This window comes from Salmo trutta, chromosome 2, assembly GCF_901001165.1.
Source record: "Salmo trutta chromosome 2, fSalTru1.1, whole genome shotgun sequence".
Classification (NCBI taxonomy): Eukaryota; Metazoa; Chordata; class Actinopteri; order Salmoniformes; family Salmonidae; genus Salmo; species Salmo trutta.
In genome coordinates, this window is record NC_042958.1 from 41,069,671 (window position 1) to 41,089,296 (window position 19,626).

The 19,626-nt window shown below is 44.4% G+C and overlaps 1 protein-coding gene across 1 annotated transcript; it reads left to right on the forward strand.

The window, feature by feature from the left end:
- Positions 1–3,630: 3,630 nt before the first annotated feature.
- On the forward strand, positions 3,631–8,347 carry tomm20a (translocase of outer mitochondrial membrane 20). The gene is made up of 5 exons (XM_029701995.1): positions 3,631–3,838; positions 4,413–4,459; positions 5,000–5,081; positions 7,305–7,447; positions 7,771–8,347. The coding sequence occupies exons 1-5, from the start codon at positions 3,715–3,717 to the stop codon at positions 7,813–7,815; spliced, it is 441 nt and encodes a 146-aa protein (XP_029557855.1). The 5' UTR covers positions 3,631–3,714; the 3' UTR covers positions 7,816–8,347.
- Positions 8,348–19,626: the final 11,279 nt, after the last annotated feature.

A 19,626-nucleotide genomic window follows, 5' to 3' on the forward strand; every position in this document is an offset into this window, starting at 1 on the left:
GTTGTTTTAACCCCCACCACCAACAAATAATCAAGTTGTTTTAACCCCCCACACCACCAACAAATAATCATGTTGTTTTACCCCCCCCCCCACCAACAAATAATCAAGTTGTTTTAACCCCCCCACCAACAAATAATCATGTTGTTTTAACCCCCCCACCAACAAATAATCAAGTTGTTTTAACCCCCCCCACCAACAAATAATCAAGTTGTTTTAACCCCCCCCACCAACAAATAATCATGTTGTTTTAACCCCCCCACCAACAAATAATCATGTTGTTTTAACCCCCCCCCACCAACAAATAATCATGTTGTTTTAACCCCCCCCACCAACAAATAATCATGTTGTTTTAACCCCCCCACCAACAAATAATCAAGTTGTTTTAACCCCCCCCACCAACAAATAATCATGTTGTTTTAACCCCCCCACCAACAAATAATCATGTTGTTTTAACCCCCCCACCAAACCCCCCCCCCCACACCACCAACAGATAATCATGTTGTTTTAACCCCCCCACCAACAAATAATGTTGTTGTTTTAAACCCCCCCACCACCAAATAATCATGTTGTTTTAACCCCCCCCACCAACAGATAATCATGTTGTTTTAACCCCCCCACCAACAAATAATCATGTTGTTTTAACCCCCCCCACCAACAGATAATCATGTTGTTTTAACCCCCCCACCAACAAATAATCATGTTGTTTTAACCCCCCCCCCCCCACCAACAGATAATTATGTTGTTTTAACCCCCCCACCAACAAATAATCATGTTGTTTTAACCCCCCCCCACCAACAAATAATTCTGTTGTTTTAACCCCCCCACCAACAAATAATGTTGTTGTTTTAAACCCCCCCACCACCAAATAATCATGTTGTTTTAACCCCCCACCAACAAATAATCCTGTTGTTTTAACCCCCCCACCAACAAATAATCCTGTTGTTTTAACCCCCCCACCAACAAATAATGTTGTTGTTTTAACCCCCCCACCAACAAATAATCATGTTGTTTTAACCCCCCCCACCAACAAATAATCCTGTTGTTTTAACCCCCCCACCAACAAATAATCCTGTTGTTTTAACCCCCCACCACCAAATAATCCTGTTGTTTTAACCCCCCCCCCCCCCCCCCCCCCCCCCACACACACACACACACACACCAACAGATAATCATGTTTTAGTTCTGTTGTCTATAATCTGACCAGGATAACGGTGAAAACAACATTGTATTTGTGCATTTATGACAACAAAGTGTTGTATGTGTATACAGCCATTATTTCAGACTCAGTGTTTCTTCTCTTTGGTTGCATCTGAAAAAAGCACCCTATTCCATTTATAGTGCACTACCTATGGGATTCCCTATGGGTCCTGGTCAAAACTAGTCCACTACCTATGGGATTCCCTATTGGCCCTGGTCAAAAGTAGTGCACTACCTATGGGCCCTGGTCAAAACTAGTCCACTACCTATGGGATTCCCTATGGGTCCTGGTCAAAACTAGTCCACTACCTATGGGATTCCCTATGGGTCCTGGTCAAAACTAGTCCACTACCTATGGGATTCCCTATGGGTCCTGGTCAAAAATAGTCCACTACCTATGGGATTCCTTATGGGTCCTGGTCAAAACTAGTCCACTACCTATGGGATTCCCTATTGGCCCTGGTCAAAAGTAGTGCACTACCTATGGGCCCTGGTCAAAACTAGTGCACTACCTATGGGATTCCCTATGGGCCCTGGTCAAAAGTAGTGCACTACCTATGGGTCCTGGTCAAAAGTAGTGCACTACCTATGGGCCCTGGTCAAAAGTAGTGCACTACCTATGGGATTCCCTATGGGCCCTGGTCAAAAGTAGTGCACTATAAAAGGAAAAAGTTTCCATTTGGAATGCATAGTTTGTATAGATCCCTACTGTATGATATTATGTCTGTTGTTGTTTGGCACTTGTATGTAATTGTATGCCTTTGTTATATATTTGTATATTGAGAAAAAGAGTGATTTGAGTCAAGCTATTGAATATCTTGCACTGTTCATAGTGATAACATGTACTTTTGTGTACAGGCAGTTGTACTGTTTTAACTTGTAGTTTCATTAGTGTACATAGTGAGGAGGGTCGAAGCATGTATGTTGTTTTCCCTCGTTCATTTCTCATTCTGGTCCTCACTGGGGGGACAAGCATGCATCCCAAATGGAACCCTATGGGCCCTGGTCAAAAGAAGTGCACTATATAGGGAATAGGGTGCCATTTGGGTGCATGGTTTATTTGGTTTCATTTGTTTTTTGTTTACTTTTTTGTTCTGAGGTTTTCAGAATATATATTTTTTTTCCCTAGACTGGTTATTTGCTTTGTACTCTGTCTTGGCTTGTTCATTTGTTTTTTTTGTGTGTTGTTTTTACGTTAGCTTGTGCTTGTATCAGAAGCATACCCTATGAGCACAAGATGTTGAAAATACTTTTTTTTTTTTTTTGGTTGATGTCTTTTCAACCCGATTTTTGCTCACTGGGTTTAGCGGGTTTTGAAAAGACGGTTATGGTATTTCCCAACCTGTACAGTTTCACGGACCTCTATGGAATGGTCTGGGAGAGAGAGAGAGTGTGATAAAGCTTATGACAAAAAAAACTATAGTATTTATTAGGCCCGTCAGAAAATGGGCATTCATACATGTGTAATTTATTGTACAAATGTAAGCAAAAAAAAAAAAAAAAGAAGCCTCTGTTTGAAATAAATGCCATAGTTTGAACTTCGTTGTATTGTCTTTGGTCTGGTGGAAATTTCACATGCCATGATATCTGCTCAACACTCACATCTCTAGATGTGCTTGGAATGGCTGTAATCTGTGGATAATGTGGTTGCCTTATCTATCTTAGTTGAATGCACTGGCTCTGGAGAGTTTTCTAAAGCTAGATCACTGAAATGTGTCCAGCTGGTCAACTCTAACATTGAGAAGGAATGATTTGATGACTGTACTTGATAGTAGTGTACTTGTACTACAGTAATAACAAAATAAATAATTTCAGTAACTCAAAATAAATGGCAAAACCACTTGACTTCTGTAAAGTAAGCCCTTGAACTCTAGGGTGTAGCGATTCCTGTTGCAAAACGTTTTGCAACAGAAACCATTAACACCGAAGGGAAAACCTTTTGCAACAGAAACCATTAACACCGAACGGAAAACGTTTTGCAACAGAAACCATTAACACCGAACGGAAAACGTTTTGCAACAGAAACCATTAACACCGAACGGAAAACTTTTTGCAATTAAAAACGAGAGTTTCTATTGGACAAATTAAGGTAGGTTCCTCCCCGTTTTCGTTTTCTTTCATACACGGTAAACGGTTTTTACCGGAACGACGGTTCTGCTCACTGTTTCAACTATCAGCAGTATGTAATAAAACGACTAAATATTCAATCAGCTGCTCACTGTTTCAACTATCAGCTGTATGTAATAAAACGACTAAATATTCAATCAGCTGCTCACTGTTTCAACTATCAGCTGTATGTAATAAAACGACTAAATATTCAATCAGCTGCTCACTGTTTCAACTATCAGCTGTATGTAATAAAACGACTAAATATTCATACAGCTGGAGTCACTGCGCATGTGTGAGTCCTGTGACGCTGAGACGTGATCATGCGCAGTCCGTCTCATTGACAGGAAGTGTCAGTAGTTAGCATGCTGGCTAGTTAATTTAGCGGTGTGTCTACTGTGCTCTCCGGACATGATGGGGGCTAAAACCAGCACCGTGGTCGCTGGGGTGGCCGGAGCTCTGTTCATTGGATACTGCGTTTATTTCGACAGAAAACGACGAAGTGATCCGAACTTCAAGAGAAGGCTGCAAGAACGTAAGTCATGTTAGCAAACTGTCAAGACACGTGTTTTTTTTTTTTTTTTTACCTTGCAACAAATGGCTAGCTAGTTTACAAATGTTTGGCTAACTATCCAGCGTGATTATAACTGCATTAAAAGCATACGCTTAGCATTGTATTTGGTTTATGTTATTGCTAACTAGTTACGAGTTGGTTAACTAGTCAATAGTTAACTAGCGAAGTGCCACCATATCCGCTTAGCCATTTAGCTAGCTAGCGTTGGATAACATTGATTCATCAGCAATCAGGTCAATCCAATGTTAAGGATGTTTCGTCAACAGTTATAGTAAGCAAGTCAGTGGTGGTGTATAGATATGTTTAGTTAGTGTAGATAGTTAGCAAAGTCAACCACGTCTCCTACATGGACTAGTAACGTTAGGGTTAACTGTATAATGATATGTTTATGGTTTAACCTGCCCCCTATTCCAAACAGGTCAAGCCGACTCCTTTAAAAAAAAAAAAAGTTATTTCATGCAACTGACTTTTTTTCTCTTTGCAAGTCACCCTTTCTTTAGCATACCAGTCATCAAATATGACATTGTTTCAACAGGCAGAAGTAAACAGAAGTCTTCCCAAGAGAAGACTGGACTAACAAGGGTAAGAAACATTACAAACAATGGACAGACCAGGGTGTCTATCAGGGGGAAAATGTACTTTTATTTAACTAGGTTAGTCCAATTAAGAACAAATTCGTATTTTACAATAACGGCCTACCCAGGCCAAACCCTCCCTTAACCTGGATGAGACTGGGCCAAATGTGTGCCGCCTCATGGGACTCCGAATCACAGCCAGTTGGGATACATCCCGGGATTGAACCAGGGTCTGTTGTGACGCCTCTAGCACTGAGATGGAGTGCCTTAGACCGCTGTGCCACTCGAGCCTCTAGCACAGATGTAGTGCCTTAGATAACTGTGCCACTCAGGAGCCTCTAGTAATGAGATGTAGTGCCTTAGGCCGCTGCGCCACTCAGGAGCCTCTAGCACTGAGATGTAGTGCCTTAGGCCGCTGCGCCACTCGGAGCCTCTAGTACTGAGATGCAGTGCCTTAGACAACTGCGCCACTCAGGATCCTCAGGAGCTTTTAGAAGGCTCTTTGTCTTCTCTGTACTGACTGTCTGCTAACCTGTCTGCCATCTAGCTACCTGACCTGAAGGATGCAGAAGCTGTACAGAAGTTCTTCCTGGAGGAGATCCAACTGGGAGAGGAGCTGCTAGCACAAGGTGAGCTGTCACCCTCTGTCTCCATGGCCATCACCTGGTCATACACACCCAGTCCCGAACACTACTAAGAGACTATAACTTACTATCTGGTCCTGAATAACAGGATGGTCACTTGAACTCAGATTGACCCATTCTGGAATAGCTGTGGCATTAGTGTCTGGTCCAATGTTCAACTGTACATTCTCACAAACCTCCTGGTTGCTAATGTTAGCTTCTGGAACAAGGAAGGGTGCTCTATCAAACTAGAGATCTGTAGCCCAGGGACTTGTGTCGGGGCCTCTGGGTATTTCAGCTCTATGACATCAATTACTTAATTGTCTTTTTTTTAAATCTTTTTTCTTGATGGATGAGAATGTATTAGACCACGTGACCTAATTATGTCTACCAGCCCTTGTTTTATGACGTCACATCCGAAAGTACCTTAAATGTCTCTTACCCAAGTGAGGGAGAGTGATGATCGGAGAGGCAACATCTTTGGTGGAAATCTGGAAGTTGAGCTTAAAAACAACCAACCTAAAGCTACTAATGTACCTAGTAAGCTAACGTATCTAGCTAGCACTCCTGTCAGGTAGCTAGCTACAGTATTAATGTACCTAGTAAGCTAACATATCTAGCTAACACTCCTGTCAGCTAGCTAGCTACAGTATTAATGTACCTAGTAAGCTAACGTATCTAGCTAACACTCCTGTCAGCTAGCTAGCTACAGTATTAATGTACCTAGTAAGCTAACGTATCTAGCTAACACTCCTGTCAGCTAGCTAGCTACAGTTACCCATAATTGCCTAGCTAGTTTTATAGTGTGGTCATTTATTCCAATACATTTCAGAATTGCAAAAAAAATGTCTAGCAATGTTTTATAGGGTCCTCACTACGAGACTAAGCCAATTTGCCAACGCTAAAATCTATTTACATGCATACACACTGTACCGGTCTAAAGTTTTAGAACACCTACTCATTCGAGGGTTTTTCTTTATTTTTACTATTTTCTACAGGCATCAAAACTATGAATTAACGCATACGGAATCATGTAGTTACCAAAAGTGTAAAACACATTTTATAGTCTCTTCTTATTGGTGTCCTTTAGAAGTGATTTCTTTGCCCCAATTGAACCATGGTGGCCTAATTCAGTCTCCTGAACAGTTGATGTTGAGATGTCTGTTACATGAACTCTGTGACGCATTTATTTGGGCTGCAATTTCTGAGGCTGGTATCTCTAATGAACTTATCCTCTGCAGCAGAGGTAACTCTGGGTCTTCCATTCCTGTGGCGGTCCTCATGAGAGCCAGTTTCATCATAGTGCTTGATGGTTTTTGCGACTGCACTTGAAGAAACATTCAAAGTTCATGACATTTTCCGTATTGACTGACCTTCATGTCTTAAAGTAATGATGGACTGTCGTTTCTCTTTGCTTATTTGAGCTGTTCTTGCCATAATATGGACTTGGTATTTTACCAAATAGGGCTATCTTCTGTATACCACCCCTACCTTGTCACAGCACAACTGATTCCTTCTTAATGCGTTTGAGCCAAGAAATTACACAAATGAATGTTTAACAAGGCACACCTGTTAATTGAAATGCATTCCAGGTGACTCCCTCGTGAAGCTGGTTGAGTGCCAATAGTGTGCAAAGCTGTCACCAAGACAAAGGGTGGCTTTTCTGAAAAATCTCAAATATAAAATATTTTTTGATTTGTTTAACACTTAAAAAAAATATATATAATTGGTTACTACATGATTCCATATGTGTTATTTCATAGTTTTGATGTCTTCACTATTATTCTACAATGTAGAGAATAGTACAAATGAAAAGAACCCTTGAATGAGTCCAAACCTTTTGACTGGTAGTGTATCTTAAAAAAAAAAAAGTACTTGGCTTCATACTACTTATTTTTTTACATGCTGAAAATGCAGCCTTGTTGATTTAAATTTGACACTTCTCAGCCACCAGAGTTTAACATGCAACTACAGTTTGTGTTGAATTGTGGGTCATATCAACCCTACAAGTGACCATGGTTGTTCAGTTGCTCCCTCGAGCTGACTTGAGGGCCGAGGAGGCAAAGTTTGTGAATTGGACCTCCACTTAAGATGGCAATCAAACTGCATCCGGTTTCTATCGGGGAAAGTGGCTAGTGCCAGAGCTGAGGTGGTATAAATAACTTGTTTGGACTGCAGCTTGAGAAGGAAGTAGACCACCTGACCTAGTCATGTCGACCACCCCAACAGGAGACTCTGAGACGGGAGTAGACCATCTAACCAATGCCATAGCGGTGTGTGGTCAGCCCCAGCAGCTGCTCCAGGTGCTACAGCAGACTCTGCCTCCTCCTGTGTTCCAGATGCTGCTCACCAAACTGCCCACCATCAGCCAGGTGAGTGGCTGATGTCTTCCCCTCACACGGAAGATACTACGTCTCTCTTACGATATTCACACTTAGAATGAAGCAGTGTATTTGGCATGCTTTTGCATTATGAATTTTTTGTATGCTGATATGGACAAGGGAACTTTGGCCAAGGGTTGGGTTGGAGTGTCACCAAAATGGCTTAAAGATTTACCTATTCTTTCAGCTCTAGGACATTAATCTTGTCAGTTGTTTTCTTGAAAGACAGTTTCATTGTCATGTCACTTATTAGACTGACAGGATTTAGGTCTGACAGTGGCTGAGGAGTTCAGTGAAGTTTCTCTATTTTTCAGAGAATCGTGAGTGCTCAGAGTTTGGCAGAAGATGACGTTGAGTGAATGAGGTGTGTGTGTGTGAAACAGTGTGCAACTGCATGTGTGGCTGTTGACTGGCTGTGTGGCCTAGTCAAGATGGCTGCCATTGGATGTCTTTCTCACCAACCAGGACATCGGCTGACTGTATCCCCTCCCCTCAAGCCTCACTGCTATATAAGATCTGTCCTTGTCCCCTCTTTCAGTCTACTGTAAAACATTCCCAATGCAGTAGCCCTCATCTCAGATTGTAATATCTTGACGAACTAAATGAATGTGTTTATTATTTAGCCTAAACAAAGTGAGTTTTTTTTAACTAATACTCTAGATTCTGTAGAGGTTAAGCATAATTTCAAAATGTGGTGCCGCAGGGGAAATTTTCCCTATTGTACATGAGACACTAGAAAGAGGTTGGCTCTGTTTGTCCCTGTCATGTTCACTGTGAGGTGGAGTGGACCCTCTCTTTACTAGATTGATTGTTTTCCTAAGATGTCAGTAGAATGTTTGTTTTTTTGTATTTCTTAAATCAAGTCATGAAATAAAAATGTGATAATGTGTATTTATTGTCTGTTTCTGTTGTCATCCACTAGATGGTAGTAGCAATGCATGAAGAAATGAGGGCCAGAATGGCCATGTTTACAGATTGAATTGGGTAGGACACCATCTTGCCAGTAATCAGCATTTCCCCAGAGCCACTGGATCAAGGCAGCACGAGCAGATTTGGAGCCTCAGCCTGAACAGCACAGTGTGGGGGTAGTAGACTGACAGCCAGGGAATCTCAGAAGGCCTGAAAGTTGAGGCTGCACACAGGGCCATCTCATGTTCATACTAGTGAATAGAGCCGCTTTCTACAATGGGGATAGAGTAATGTAGGAGGGAGTTGCTCTGCTGTGGTTATACATGTTGGAAGACTAAGGTAGCATTCCAAATGGAACCCTATTCCCTACATGGTGCACTACGTTAGACCAGAGACCTATGGCTCCTTATATAGTGCACTACTTTAGACCAGAGCCCTATGGCACCATATTCCCTACATAGTGCACTACTTTAGACTAGAGCCATATGGCTCCCTATATAGTGCACTACTTTAGACTAGAGCCCTATGCCACTCTATTCCCTACATAGTGCACTACTTTAGACTAGAGCCATATGGCTCCCTATATAGTGCACTACTTTAGACTAGAGCCCTATGCCACTCTATTCCCTACATAGTGTAACACTTTAGGGCCCCATAGGCCTGTAGTCAAAATGATTTTAATCAGTCTGTTTCTTTATTACACACACACACAGGTCTCTGGGTTTGCCAGGAGACTAGAACTGGGAAATGGTTATTATACAGTAGGATGGTTGGAGGAATGTAATGCAGGCCCAGAAATGTCCTATGAAAGGTAGTGCCTTCAGAGCGTATTTATACTAGTCTGTTTCTACATTTTGTAATTAGAGGTTGAATTCAAAATTGATTAAATGTAGATTTTTGTGGCATCGATCTACACACAACACCCCATAATGTCACACTGGAATTGTTTTTCGAAATGTACAAATAAATGAAAAGCTGAAAATGTGTTGAATCAAGTATTCAATCCTTTTTTTGTTATGATAAACCTAAAACTCAGGAGTTAATGTGTTTAACAAGTCACAAGTTGTGTGGACTGTGTGCAATAATCGTGTTTAACATACAATTATCTCTAAGGTTTCTCAGTTGAGCAGTGAATTTCAAGCTACAAAGACCAGGGAGGTTTTCCAATGCCTTGCAAAGAAGGGCACCTATTGATAGATGGGGGGGGGGAAGCAAACATTGAATTTCCCTTTGAGCATGGTGAAGTTATTAATTACATTTTGGATGGTGTATCAAAGAAATAAGAATTTGTAATTAACTGACTTGCGCAGTTAAATTAAGAAATATATATATTTTTAAATCACCCAGTCACTACAAAGATAAATGGCTGTGGTAGAAGAGAACTGAGGATGGATCAACAACATTGTAGTTACTCCACAATACTAACCTAAATGACAGTGAAAAGAAGAAAGCTTGTATAGAATACAAATATTCCAAAACATGCATCCTGTTTGCAAAAAGGCATTAAAGTAAAACTGCAGAAAATGTGGCAAAGACATTAACTTTATGTCCTGAATACAAAGTGTTATGTTTGGGGCAAATTCAACACATCACTGAGTACCACTTCATATCTTCTGCATCATGTTATGGGTATGCTTGTCATCGGCAAGAACTAGGGAGTTTTTGAGGATGAAAAATACTGAATAGCGCTAAGCACAGGCAAAATCCTAAAGGAAACCCTGTTGGTCTGCTTTCCAGTAGACACTGGGAGACCAATTTGCTGCTATAACAGCCTCCCGTCTTCTGGGAAGGCTTTCCACTAGATGTTGGAACATTGCTGCGGGGACTTTCTTCCATTCATCCACGAGCATTAGTGAGGTCGGCCACTGATAGTGGACAATTAAGCCTGGCTTGCAGTCCACGTTCCAATTCACTCCCAAAGGTGTTTGATGGGGTTGAGGTCAGGGCTCTGTGCAGGCCAGTCAAGTTCTTCCACACCGATCTCGACAAACCATTTCTGTATGGACCTCTGTGCACAGGGGCATTGTCATGCTGAAACAGGAAGGGCCTTCCCCAAACTGTTGACCAAAAGTTGGAAGCAAAGAATTGTCTTGAATGTCATTGTATGCTGTAGTGTTAATATTTCCCTTCACTGGAACTAAGGGGCCTAGCCCCAAACCATTATTCCTCATCCACCAAATTTTACAGTTAGCACTATGTATTCGGGCATGTAGAGTTCTCCTGGCATCCGCCAAATCCAGATTCATCTGTCCGACTGCCAGATGCTGAAGCATGATGTTTCCACCACTCCAGCCAACACTTGGCATTACACATGGTGATCTTAGGCTTGTGTGCGGCTGCTCGGCCATGGAAACCCATTTCATGAAGCTCCCGACAAACAGTTATTGTGCTGATGTTGCTTCCAGAGGCAGTTTGGAACTCGGTAGTGAGTGTGAGGGTTGCAACAGAGGACAGCTTCGTGCTTCAGCACTCGGTGGTCCCGTTCTGTGAGCTTGTGTGGCCTACCACTTCGCGGCTGAGCTGTTGCTGCTCCTAGACGTTTCCACTTCAAAATAACAGCACTTACAGTTGACCGGGGCAGCTCTAGCAGGGCAGACATTTTTCCAGTGCCACGTTGAAAGTGTGTGTCAAGCTTTGAGCATCATACCCAAGAAGACTAGAGGCTGTAATCGCTGCCAAAGGTGCTTCAACAAAGTACTGAGTAAAGGGTCTGAATACTTAATTAAATGTCATATTTCAGTTTTTTATATTTAACACATTTGTAAAAATGTCTAAAAAACTGTTTTTGCTTTGTCATTATGGGGTATTGTGTGTAGACTAAGGGGAAAAAAAACTATTTAATCAATTTTAGAATAAGCCTGTAACGTAACAAAATGTGGAAAAAACCAAGGGTTCTGAATACTTTCCGAATGCACTGTAAGTAACCTAGTTGTGTTGTTTGGCTACTTGAAGAGAACTAGGTCCTATCACTTGCAACCCACCTCTTCCAATGCATTGTGGAAAAATGTGCATCCAATTCTACTAGATGAAGTGCTGAAATAAGTATAACATCCTGGCATTTAAACCATACCAAATTCACATCCTGTAACACATTCCGTCTTCAAGAGAGCGAGAGTTGCACCCCTTCTCAAAAAACCTACACTCGATCCCTCCGATGTCAACAACTACAGACCAGTATCCCTTATTTCTTTTCTCTCCAAAACTCTTGAGCGTGCCGTCCTTTGCCAGCTCTCTTGCTATCTCTCTCAGAATTTACCTTCTTGATCCAAATCAGTCAGGTTTCAAGACTGGTCATTCAACTGAGACTGCTCTTCTCTGTGTCACGGAGGCTCTCCGCACTGCTAAAGCTAACTCTCTCTCCTCTGCTCTCATCCTTCTGGACCCATCTGCTGCCTTTGATACTGTGAACCATCAGATCCTCCTCTCCACCCTCTCCGAGTTGGGCATCTCCGGCACGGCTCACTCTTGGATTGCGTCCTACCTGACAGGTCGCTCCTACCAGGTGGCGTGGCGAGAATCCGTCTCTGCACCACGTGCTCTCACCACTGGTGTCCCCCAGGGCTCAGTTCTAGGCGCTCTCCTATTCTCGCTATACACCAAGTCACTTGGCTCTGTCATATCCTCACATGGTCTCTCCTATCATTGCTACGCAGACGACACACACTTAATCTTCTCCTTTCCCCCTTCTGATAACCAGGTGGCGAATCGCATCTCTGCATGTCTGGCAGACATCAGTGTGGATGACGGATCACCACCTCAAGCTGAACCTCGGCAAGACGGAGCTGCTCTTCCTCCCGGGGAAGGACTGCCCGTTCCATGATCTCGCCATCACGGTTGACAACTCCATTGTGTCCTCCCAGAGTGCTAAGAGCCTTGGCATGACCCTGGACAACACCCTGTCGTTCTCCGCTAACATCAAGGCGGTGACCCGATCCTGTAGGTTCATGCTCTACAACAATCACAGAGTACGACCCTGCCTTACACAGGAAGCGGCGCAGGTCCTAATCCAGGCACTTGTCATCTCCCGTCTGGATTACTGCAACTCGCTGCTGGCGAGGCTCCCTGCCTGTGCCATTAAACCCCTACAACTCATCCAGAACACCGCAGCCCGTCTGGTGTTCAACCTTCCCAAGTTCTCTCACGTCACCCCGCTCCTCCGCACACTCCACTGGCTTCCAGTTGAAGCTCGCATCTGCTACAAGACCATGGTGCTTGCCTACGGAGCTGTGAGGGGAACGGCACCTCCGTACCTTCAGGCTCTGATCAGTCCCTACACCCAAAGATGGGCACTGTGTTTATCCACCTCTGGCCTGCTCGCCTCCCTACCTCTGTGGAAGCACAGTTCCCGCTCAGCCCAGTCAAAACGGTTCGCTGCTCTGGCACCCCAATGGTGGAACAAGCTCCCTCATGATGCCAGGACAGCGGAGTCAATCACCACCTTCCGGAGACACCTGAAACCCCACCTCTTTAAGGAATACCTGGGATAGGATAAAGTAATCCTTCTAACCCCCCCCCCAAAAAAAAAGATATTGATGCACTATTGTAAAGTGGTTGTTCCACTGGATATCATAAGGTGAATGCACCAATTTCTAAGTCGCTCTGGATAAGAGCGTCTGCTAAATGACGTAAATGTAAAATGTAAACATTCTATGTTAACATACTGAGAATGCGTCATGCATGATTGTGCTGTTTCCCGATATTTGTTAATTTGTGGATGCCGGTAGCACCATATCTACTTGATCAGCTGTTGTCAACGTCGAAAAAACGATGACACCCGGGCATTTAAAGTATACTAGACTTAAAGTGTACTAGATTTAAATATAGTATACAAGATTTAAAGTATACTAGACTTAAAGTGTACTTGATTTAAATATAGTATACTAGATTTAAAGTATACTAGACTTAAAGTGTACTGGATTTAAATATAGTATACCACATTTAAAGTATACTACATTTAAAGTATACTAGACTTATAGTGTACTAGATTTAAAGTGTACTACATTTAAAGTATACTAGACTTAAATATAGTATACTAGATTTAAAGTGTACTAGACTAAAAGTATACTACATTTAAAGTATACTACATTTAAAGTATACTAGACTTAAATATAGTATACTAGATTTAAAGTATACTAGATTTTCAAAATGTTGCATACTATTAAAAAATAGTTTTCGTAAACTCAAACGGCCTACTATTTAGGACGCAAGTATGGGTATTTGGACACGGCCAGTGTGTATATACTCTGGGTTTACTCTTGTATAGAAGAAGTGAGTGTCCTTTAGAAGACAGAGGAGATTAGAACTGTGTTTCTGTTTTGAGGTCAGCCTGGAACTTTGGCTGTGTGTGTGTACATTTTACAGTGTGTGACTGTGTGTTATGAGGTCAGGTTGGAGTTCTAGCTGGAACTCTGGTCCACTTCAGGCCTGGCGCTGTGTTTTGGACAGAGCTCTAGTCAGAACCCCATGCCAGATCCCCCTAGTTTGGACAGGGCTGCAGATCCCACGCCAGACCCCGGTAGGCCGTGTGCAGCTGCCCTTTTTCTATGGTAAATAAACAGCCTCCCTCCTCCTCCCTTTCAGCCTCCACTGCATTTGGCAGGGTGACACAGCAGCTGCTGTAGTTCAAACTCATCTCTCTGACTGGGTAGATATGGGGTTACTGCAGGATAATGCCTTCAACTGCTTGCTGTATTGGGTTACTGCAGGATAACCCCTTCAACTGACTTCTACACGGGGTTACTGCAGGATAACGCCTTCAACTGCCTGCTATATGGGGTTACTACAGGATAACGCCTTCAACTGCCTGCAATTTGAGGTTACTACAGGATAACTCATTCAACTACCTGCTATATGGGGTTACTGCAGGATAACTCATTCAACTGTCTGCTATATGGGGTTACTACAGGATAACGCCTTCAACTACCTGCTATATGGGGTTACTGCAGGATAACTCATTCAACTACCTGCTATATGGGGTTACTGCAGGATAACTCATTCAACTGCCTGCTATATGGGGTTACTGCAGGATAATGCCTTCAACTGCCTGCTATATGGGGTTACTGCAGGATAACGCATTCAACTTGGCCTTCTCTGTAGCTCAGTTGGTAGAGCATGGTGTTTGCAACACCAGGGTTGTGGGTTCGATTCCCACGGGGAGACAGCACAGAAAAAAAATGTATGAAATGTATGCATTCACTACTGTAAGTCGCTCTGGATAAGAGCGTCTGCTAAATGACTAAAATGTAAATGTAAAAATGTAACTGCCTGCTATATGGGGTTACTGCAGGATAATGCCTTCAACTGCCTGCTATATGGGGTTACTGCAGGATAATGCCTTCAACTGCCTGCTATATGGGGTTACTGCATGATAATGCCTTCAACTGCCTGCTATATGGGGTTACTGCAGGATAACACATTCAACTGCCTGCTATATGGGGTTACTGCAGGATAATGCCTTCAACTGCCTGCTATATGGGGTTACTGCAGGATGACGCCTTCAACTGCTTGCTAGGATAGAACAGCGGCATCTGGTGAGACAAGGGGGGGGCGGACTATGCATATATGTAAACAACAGCTGGTGCATGATATCTAAGGAAGTCTCGAGGTTTTGCCTGCCTGAGGTAGAGTATCTCATGATAAGCTGTAGACCACACTATCTACCAAGAGAGTTCTCATCTATATTATTCGTAGCTGTCTATTTACCACCACAAACCAATGCTGGCACTAAGACCGCACTCAATGAGCTGTATAAGGACATAAGCAAACAGGAAAACGCTCATCCAGAGGCGGCACTCCTAGTGGCCGAGGACTTTAATACAGTGAAACTTAAATCTGTTTTACCTCATTTCTACCAGCATGTTAAATGTGGAACCAGAGGGTGAAAAACACTCTAGACCACCTTTACTCCACAAACAGAGACGTACAAAGCTCTCCCTCGCCCTCCATTTAGCAGATCTGACCATAATTCTATCCTCCTGATTGCTGCTTACAAGCAAAAATTAAAGCAGGAAGCACCAGTGACTCGGTCAATAAAAAGCAGTCAGATGAAGCAGATGCTAAGCTACAGGACTGTTTTGCTAGCACAGACTGGAATATGTTCCAGGATTCTTCCGATGGCATTGAGGAGTACACCACATCAGTCATTGGCTTCATCAATAAGTGCATCGATGACGTCGTCCCCACAGTGACCGTACGTACATACCCCAACCAGAAGCCATGGATTACAGGCAACATCCACACTGAGCTAAAGGCAAGAGCTGTCGCTTTCAAGGAGCAGGACTCCAACACGGAAGCTTATAAGAAATCCTGCTACGGCCTCAGATAAACCGTCAAACAGGCAAAGTGTCAATACAGGACTAAGATTGAATCGTCCTACACCGGCTCTAACGCTCGTTGGATGTGGCAGGGCTTGCAAACTATTACAGACTATAAAGGGAAGCACAGTCGCGAGCTACCCAGTGACACGAGCCTACCAGACAAGCTAAATTACTTCTATGCTCACTTCGAGGAAAATAACACTGAAATGTGTGGTAAACCGTGGGGTGTTGGGTTGAGCATGCAGAGATTGACACAGAGACAGGGAGGCTTTAGTCCACAAAACAACTTTATTCAGACAGAAAATAAATATATCAAAGAAATCACTTCGGTTTGGTTGGTCTTTCTTCTCTCTCTTAACTGGTGTCTGTCTCTCCCCCTTCTCTCTCGCGGTGTGCCATCGTGCTCCTTTTATTTAGCCTCCACGGCTGGTTGGCACTTTCCTCTAATTACCTCCATTTATAGCTGCCCATGTCGGGGTGCCCAGCTCCCATATCCCCAGCAGAGGGAGCCAACATCGTCTCACGTACCTCCCCTCTATTACCATCCCCCGGTGTAGACCTCACTGGGATACCACACATGCATGAGAGCACCAGCTGTTCCGGACGACTGTGTGATCACGCTCTCCCTGCAGCCAATGTGAGTAAGACCTTTAAACAGGTCAACATTCAAAAGGCCACAGGGCCAAACGAAATTACCAGGACGCGTTCTCAGTGCATGCGCTGACCAACTGGCAAGTGTCTTCACTGACATTTTCAACCTCTCCCTGACCCAGTCTGTAATACCTATGTGTTTCAAGCAGACCACCATAGTGCCCAAGAACACCACCGGTAACCTGTCTAAATTACTATTACATCTGTAGCCATGAAGTGCTTTGAAAGGCTGGTCATGGCTCACATCAACACCATTATCCCAGAAACCCTAGACCCACTCCAATTTGCATACATCCCCAACAGATCCACAGATGATGGAATCTCTATTGCACTCCACACTGCCCTTTCCCACCTGGACAAAAGGAACACCTATGTGAGAATGCTGTTCATTGACTACAGCTCAGCATTCAACACCATAGTGCCCCCAAAGCTCATCACTAAGCTAAGGACCCTGGGACTAAACACCTCCCTCTGCAACTGGATCCTGGACTTCCTGACGGGCCGCCCCCAGGTGGTGAGGGTAGGCAGCAACACATCCGCCACGCTGACCCTCAACACGGGGGCCCCTTAGGGGTGCGTGCTCAGTCCCCTCCTGTACTCCCTGTTCACTCACAACTGCACGGCCAGGCACAACACCAACATCATCATTAAGTTTGCCAATGACACAACAGTGGAAGGCCTGATCACCGACAACGATGAGACAGCCTAGAGCGAGGAGGTCAGAGACCTGGTAGTGTGGTGCCAGGACAACAACCTCTTCCTCAACATCAGCAAGACAAAGGAGATGATCGTGGACTACAGGAAATAGAGGGCCGAACACGCCCTCATTCACATCGACGGGTCTGTAGTGGAGCGGGTCGAGATCTTCAAGTTCCTCTGTGTCCACATCACTAAGGATCTATCGTGGTCCAAACCCACCAACACAGTTGTGAAGAGGGCACCACAACACCTCTTCCTCCTCAGGAGGCTTCGGCCCTCAGATCCACATTGACTCGGTACTGGTACTCCTTGTATATAGCCTTGTTATTGTTTTTATTCTGTTACTATTTTGTTTTTTTAATTTAGCAAATATTTGTCTTACTTATTAACTCTGCACTGTTGGGAATGGGCTCATAATTAAGCATTTCACTATAAAGTCTACACCTGTTGTTTTCAGCATTTCACTGTAAAGTCTACACCTGTTGTTTTCGGCGCATGTGACCAATAACATTTGATTTGATTTGAATTTGTTCGTAGATATTTCTTGAGAAACGAAATCTGTTTTCAATTTAAACAAACAAATCCTGCAAAGCCGCCACACAGACCAGATGACTGGTTTGTCTGAGTGTCTTGTGTATTTGTGTGACATTCCTCTCCTTTTCAATAGGGGGCACTGTGGCACTGTTGCTCCAGTGTGTAGACTTCAATATCCTCTAGTCTTCAAAGTTCCCATGAAGGGCAACTGACTAAAAAGGACCGACTTCAAAACATCATTGTTCTACTGAGAAGAGAAGCGGTAAGAATAGCAAAACAATAGGGGGAACATTGTGCCTGAGTGAAATGTGATTGAAGTTTTTTTTCATGGTTATTTTGTGGTCTCCTAGGAGTTCTTATTATGTAGAGGGTAATCCTGACAGATGAGCCCTCATCATCCATTAACAACCCCTGTGTGTTCACTGTGGGGTAATAACATATTAACGGATGGCTGACTTGTCATAAATACCAGCAAGGCACACTCACCTGAACACACGACGCCTCAGTATAGCTCCAACCTGCCGTTTTGCTGACTGTATCTACCATACACAAGGCCACTAGGCTATTTAGCACCTGTTATTCATCCTTCCCTTCTCCTAATGCCATGCTGACAGTTACAGCTACTATGTTCTGTTGGTAATGCCAGCCTGCGGGTGGGTAGCAGTTAGTAGGTACGGTGCAAGGAGAGACGGGTTTGCGCTAGAGAGAGAAAGAGAGGGAGGGTATGGTGCTATGGGAGACAGACAGGTTACTCTGCAGAGAGAGGGAGGGTGGAGAGAGAGAGAGGGAGGGAGGGAGGAGACAGAGGGGGAGGGTACTGGGTTTGATGCCAGGGGAGACAGACAGGTTACTCTGCAGAGAGAGGGAGGGTGGAGAGAGGGAGGGAGGAGACAGAGGGGGAGGGTACTGGGTTTGATGCCAGGGGAGACAGACAGGTTACTCTGCAGAGAGAGAGGGTGGAGAGAGGGAGAGGGGGAGGGAGGAGACAGAGGGGGAGGGTACTGGGTTTGATGCCAGGGGAGACAGACAGGTTACTCTGCAGAGAGAGGGAGGGTGGAGAGAGAGAGAGGGAGAGGGGGAGGGAGGAGACAGAGGGGGAGGGTACTGGGTTTGATGCCAGGGGAGACAGACAGGTTACTCTGCAGAGAGAGGGAGGGTGGAGAGGGAGGGAGAGAGGGAGGGAGGAGACAGAGGGGGAGGGTACTGGGTTTGATGCCAGGGGAGACAGACAGGTTACTCTGCAGAGAGAGAAAGAGGCTACTGTGGTGTGTTGCCAGGAGAGACAGACAGGTTACTCTGCAGAGAGAGACTACTGAGGTGTGTTGTCATGGAGAGGGCAGGCAGACAAGCTGGCTGGGGGAATATCAAACATGTTGAGAGACTTAGGTTGTTAACAGCACTAAGAATGGCTACTCTATTTCTCTCTCCGTCCCTCTCTGTTCTCTTTCTCGATGTGTCTCTCCCTCCATCTCTCCTCCCTCTCTGTTCTCTCTGTCTCTCCCTCCAACTCTCCTCCCTCCCTCCCTCCCTCCCTCCATCCCTCTCTGTTCTCTCTGTCTCTCCCTCCAACTCTCCTCCCTCCCTCCATCCCTCTCTGTTCTCTCTCTCTCCCTCCATCTCTCCTCCCTCCCTCCATCCCTCTCTGTTCTCTCTGTCTCTCCCTCCAACTCTCCTCCCTCCCTCCATCCCTCTCTGTTCTCTCTGTCTCTCCCTCCATCTCTCCTCTCTCCCTCCATCCCTCTCTGTTCTCTCTGTCTCTCCCTCCAACTCTCCTCCCTTCCTCCATCCCTCTCTGTTCTCTCTGTCTCTCCCTCCATCTCTCCTCCCTCCATCCCTCTCTGTTCTCTCTGTCTCTCCCGCCATCTCTCCCTCCATCTTTCCATCCCTCTCTGTTCTCTCTATGTATCTCTCCCTCCATCTCTCATCCCTCCCTCCATCCCTCTCTGTTCTCTCTGTCTCTCCCTCCATCTCTCCTCCATCTTTCCATCCCTCTCTGTTCTCTCTCTATGTATCTCTCCAATCATATCTCCTCCCTCCCTCCATCCCTCTCTGTTCTCTCTC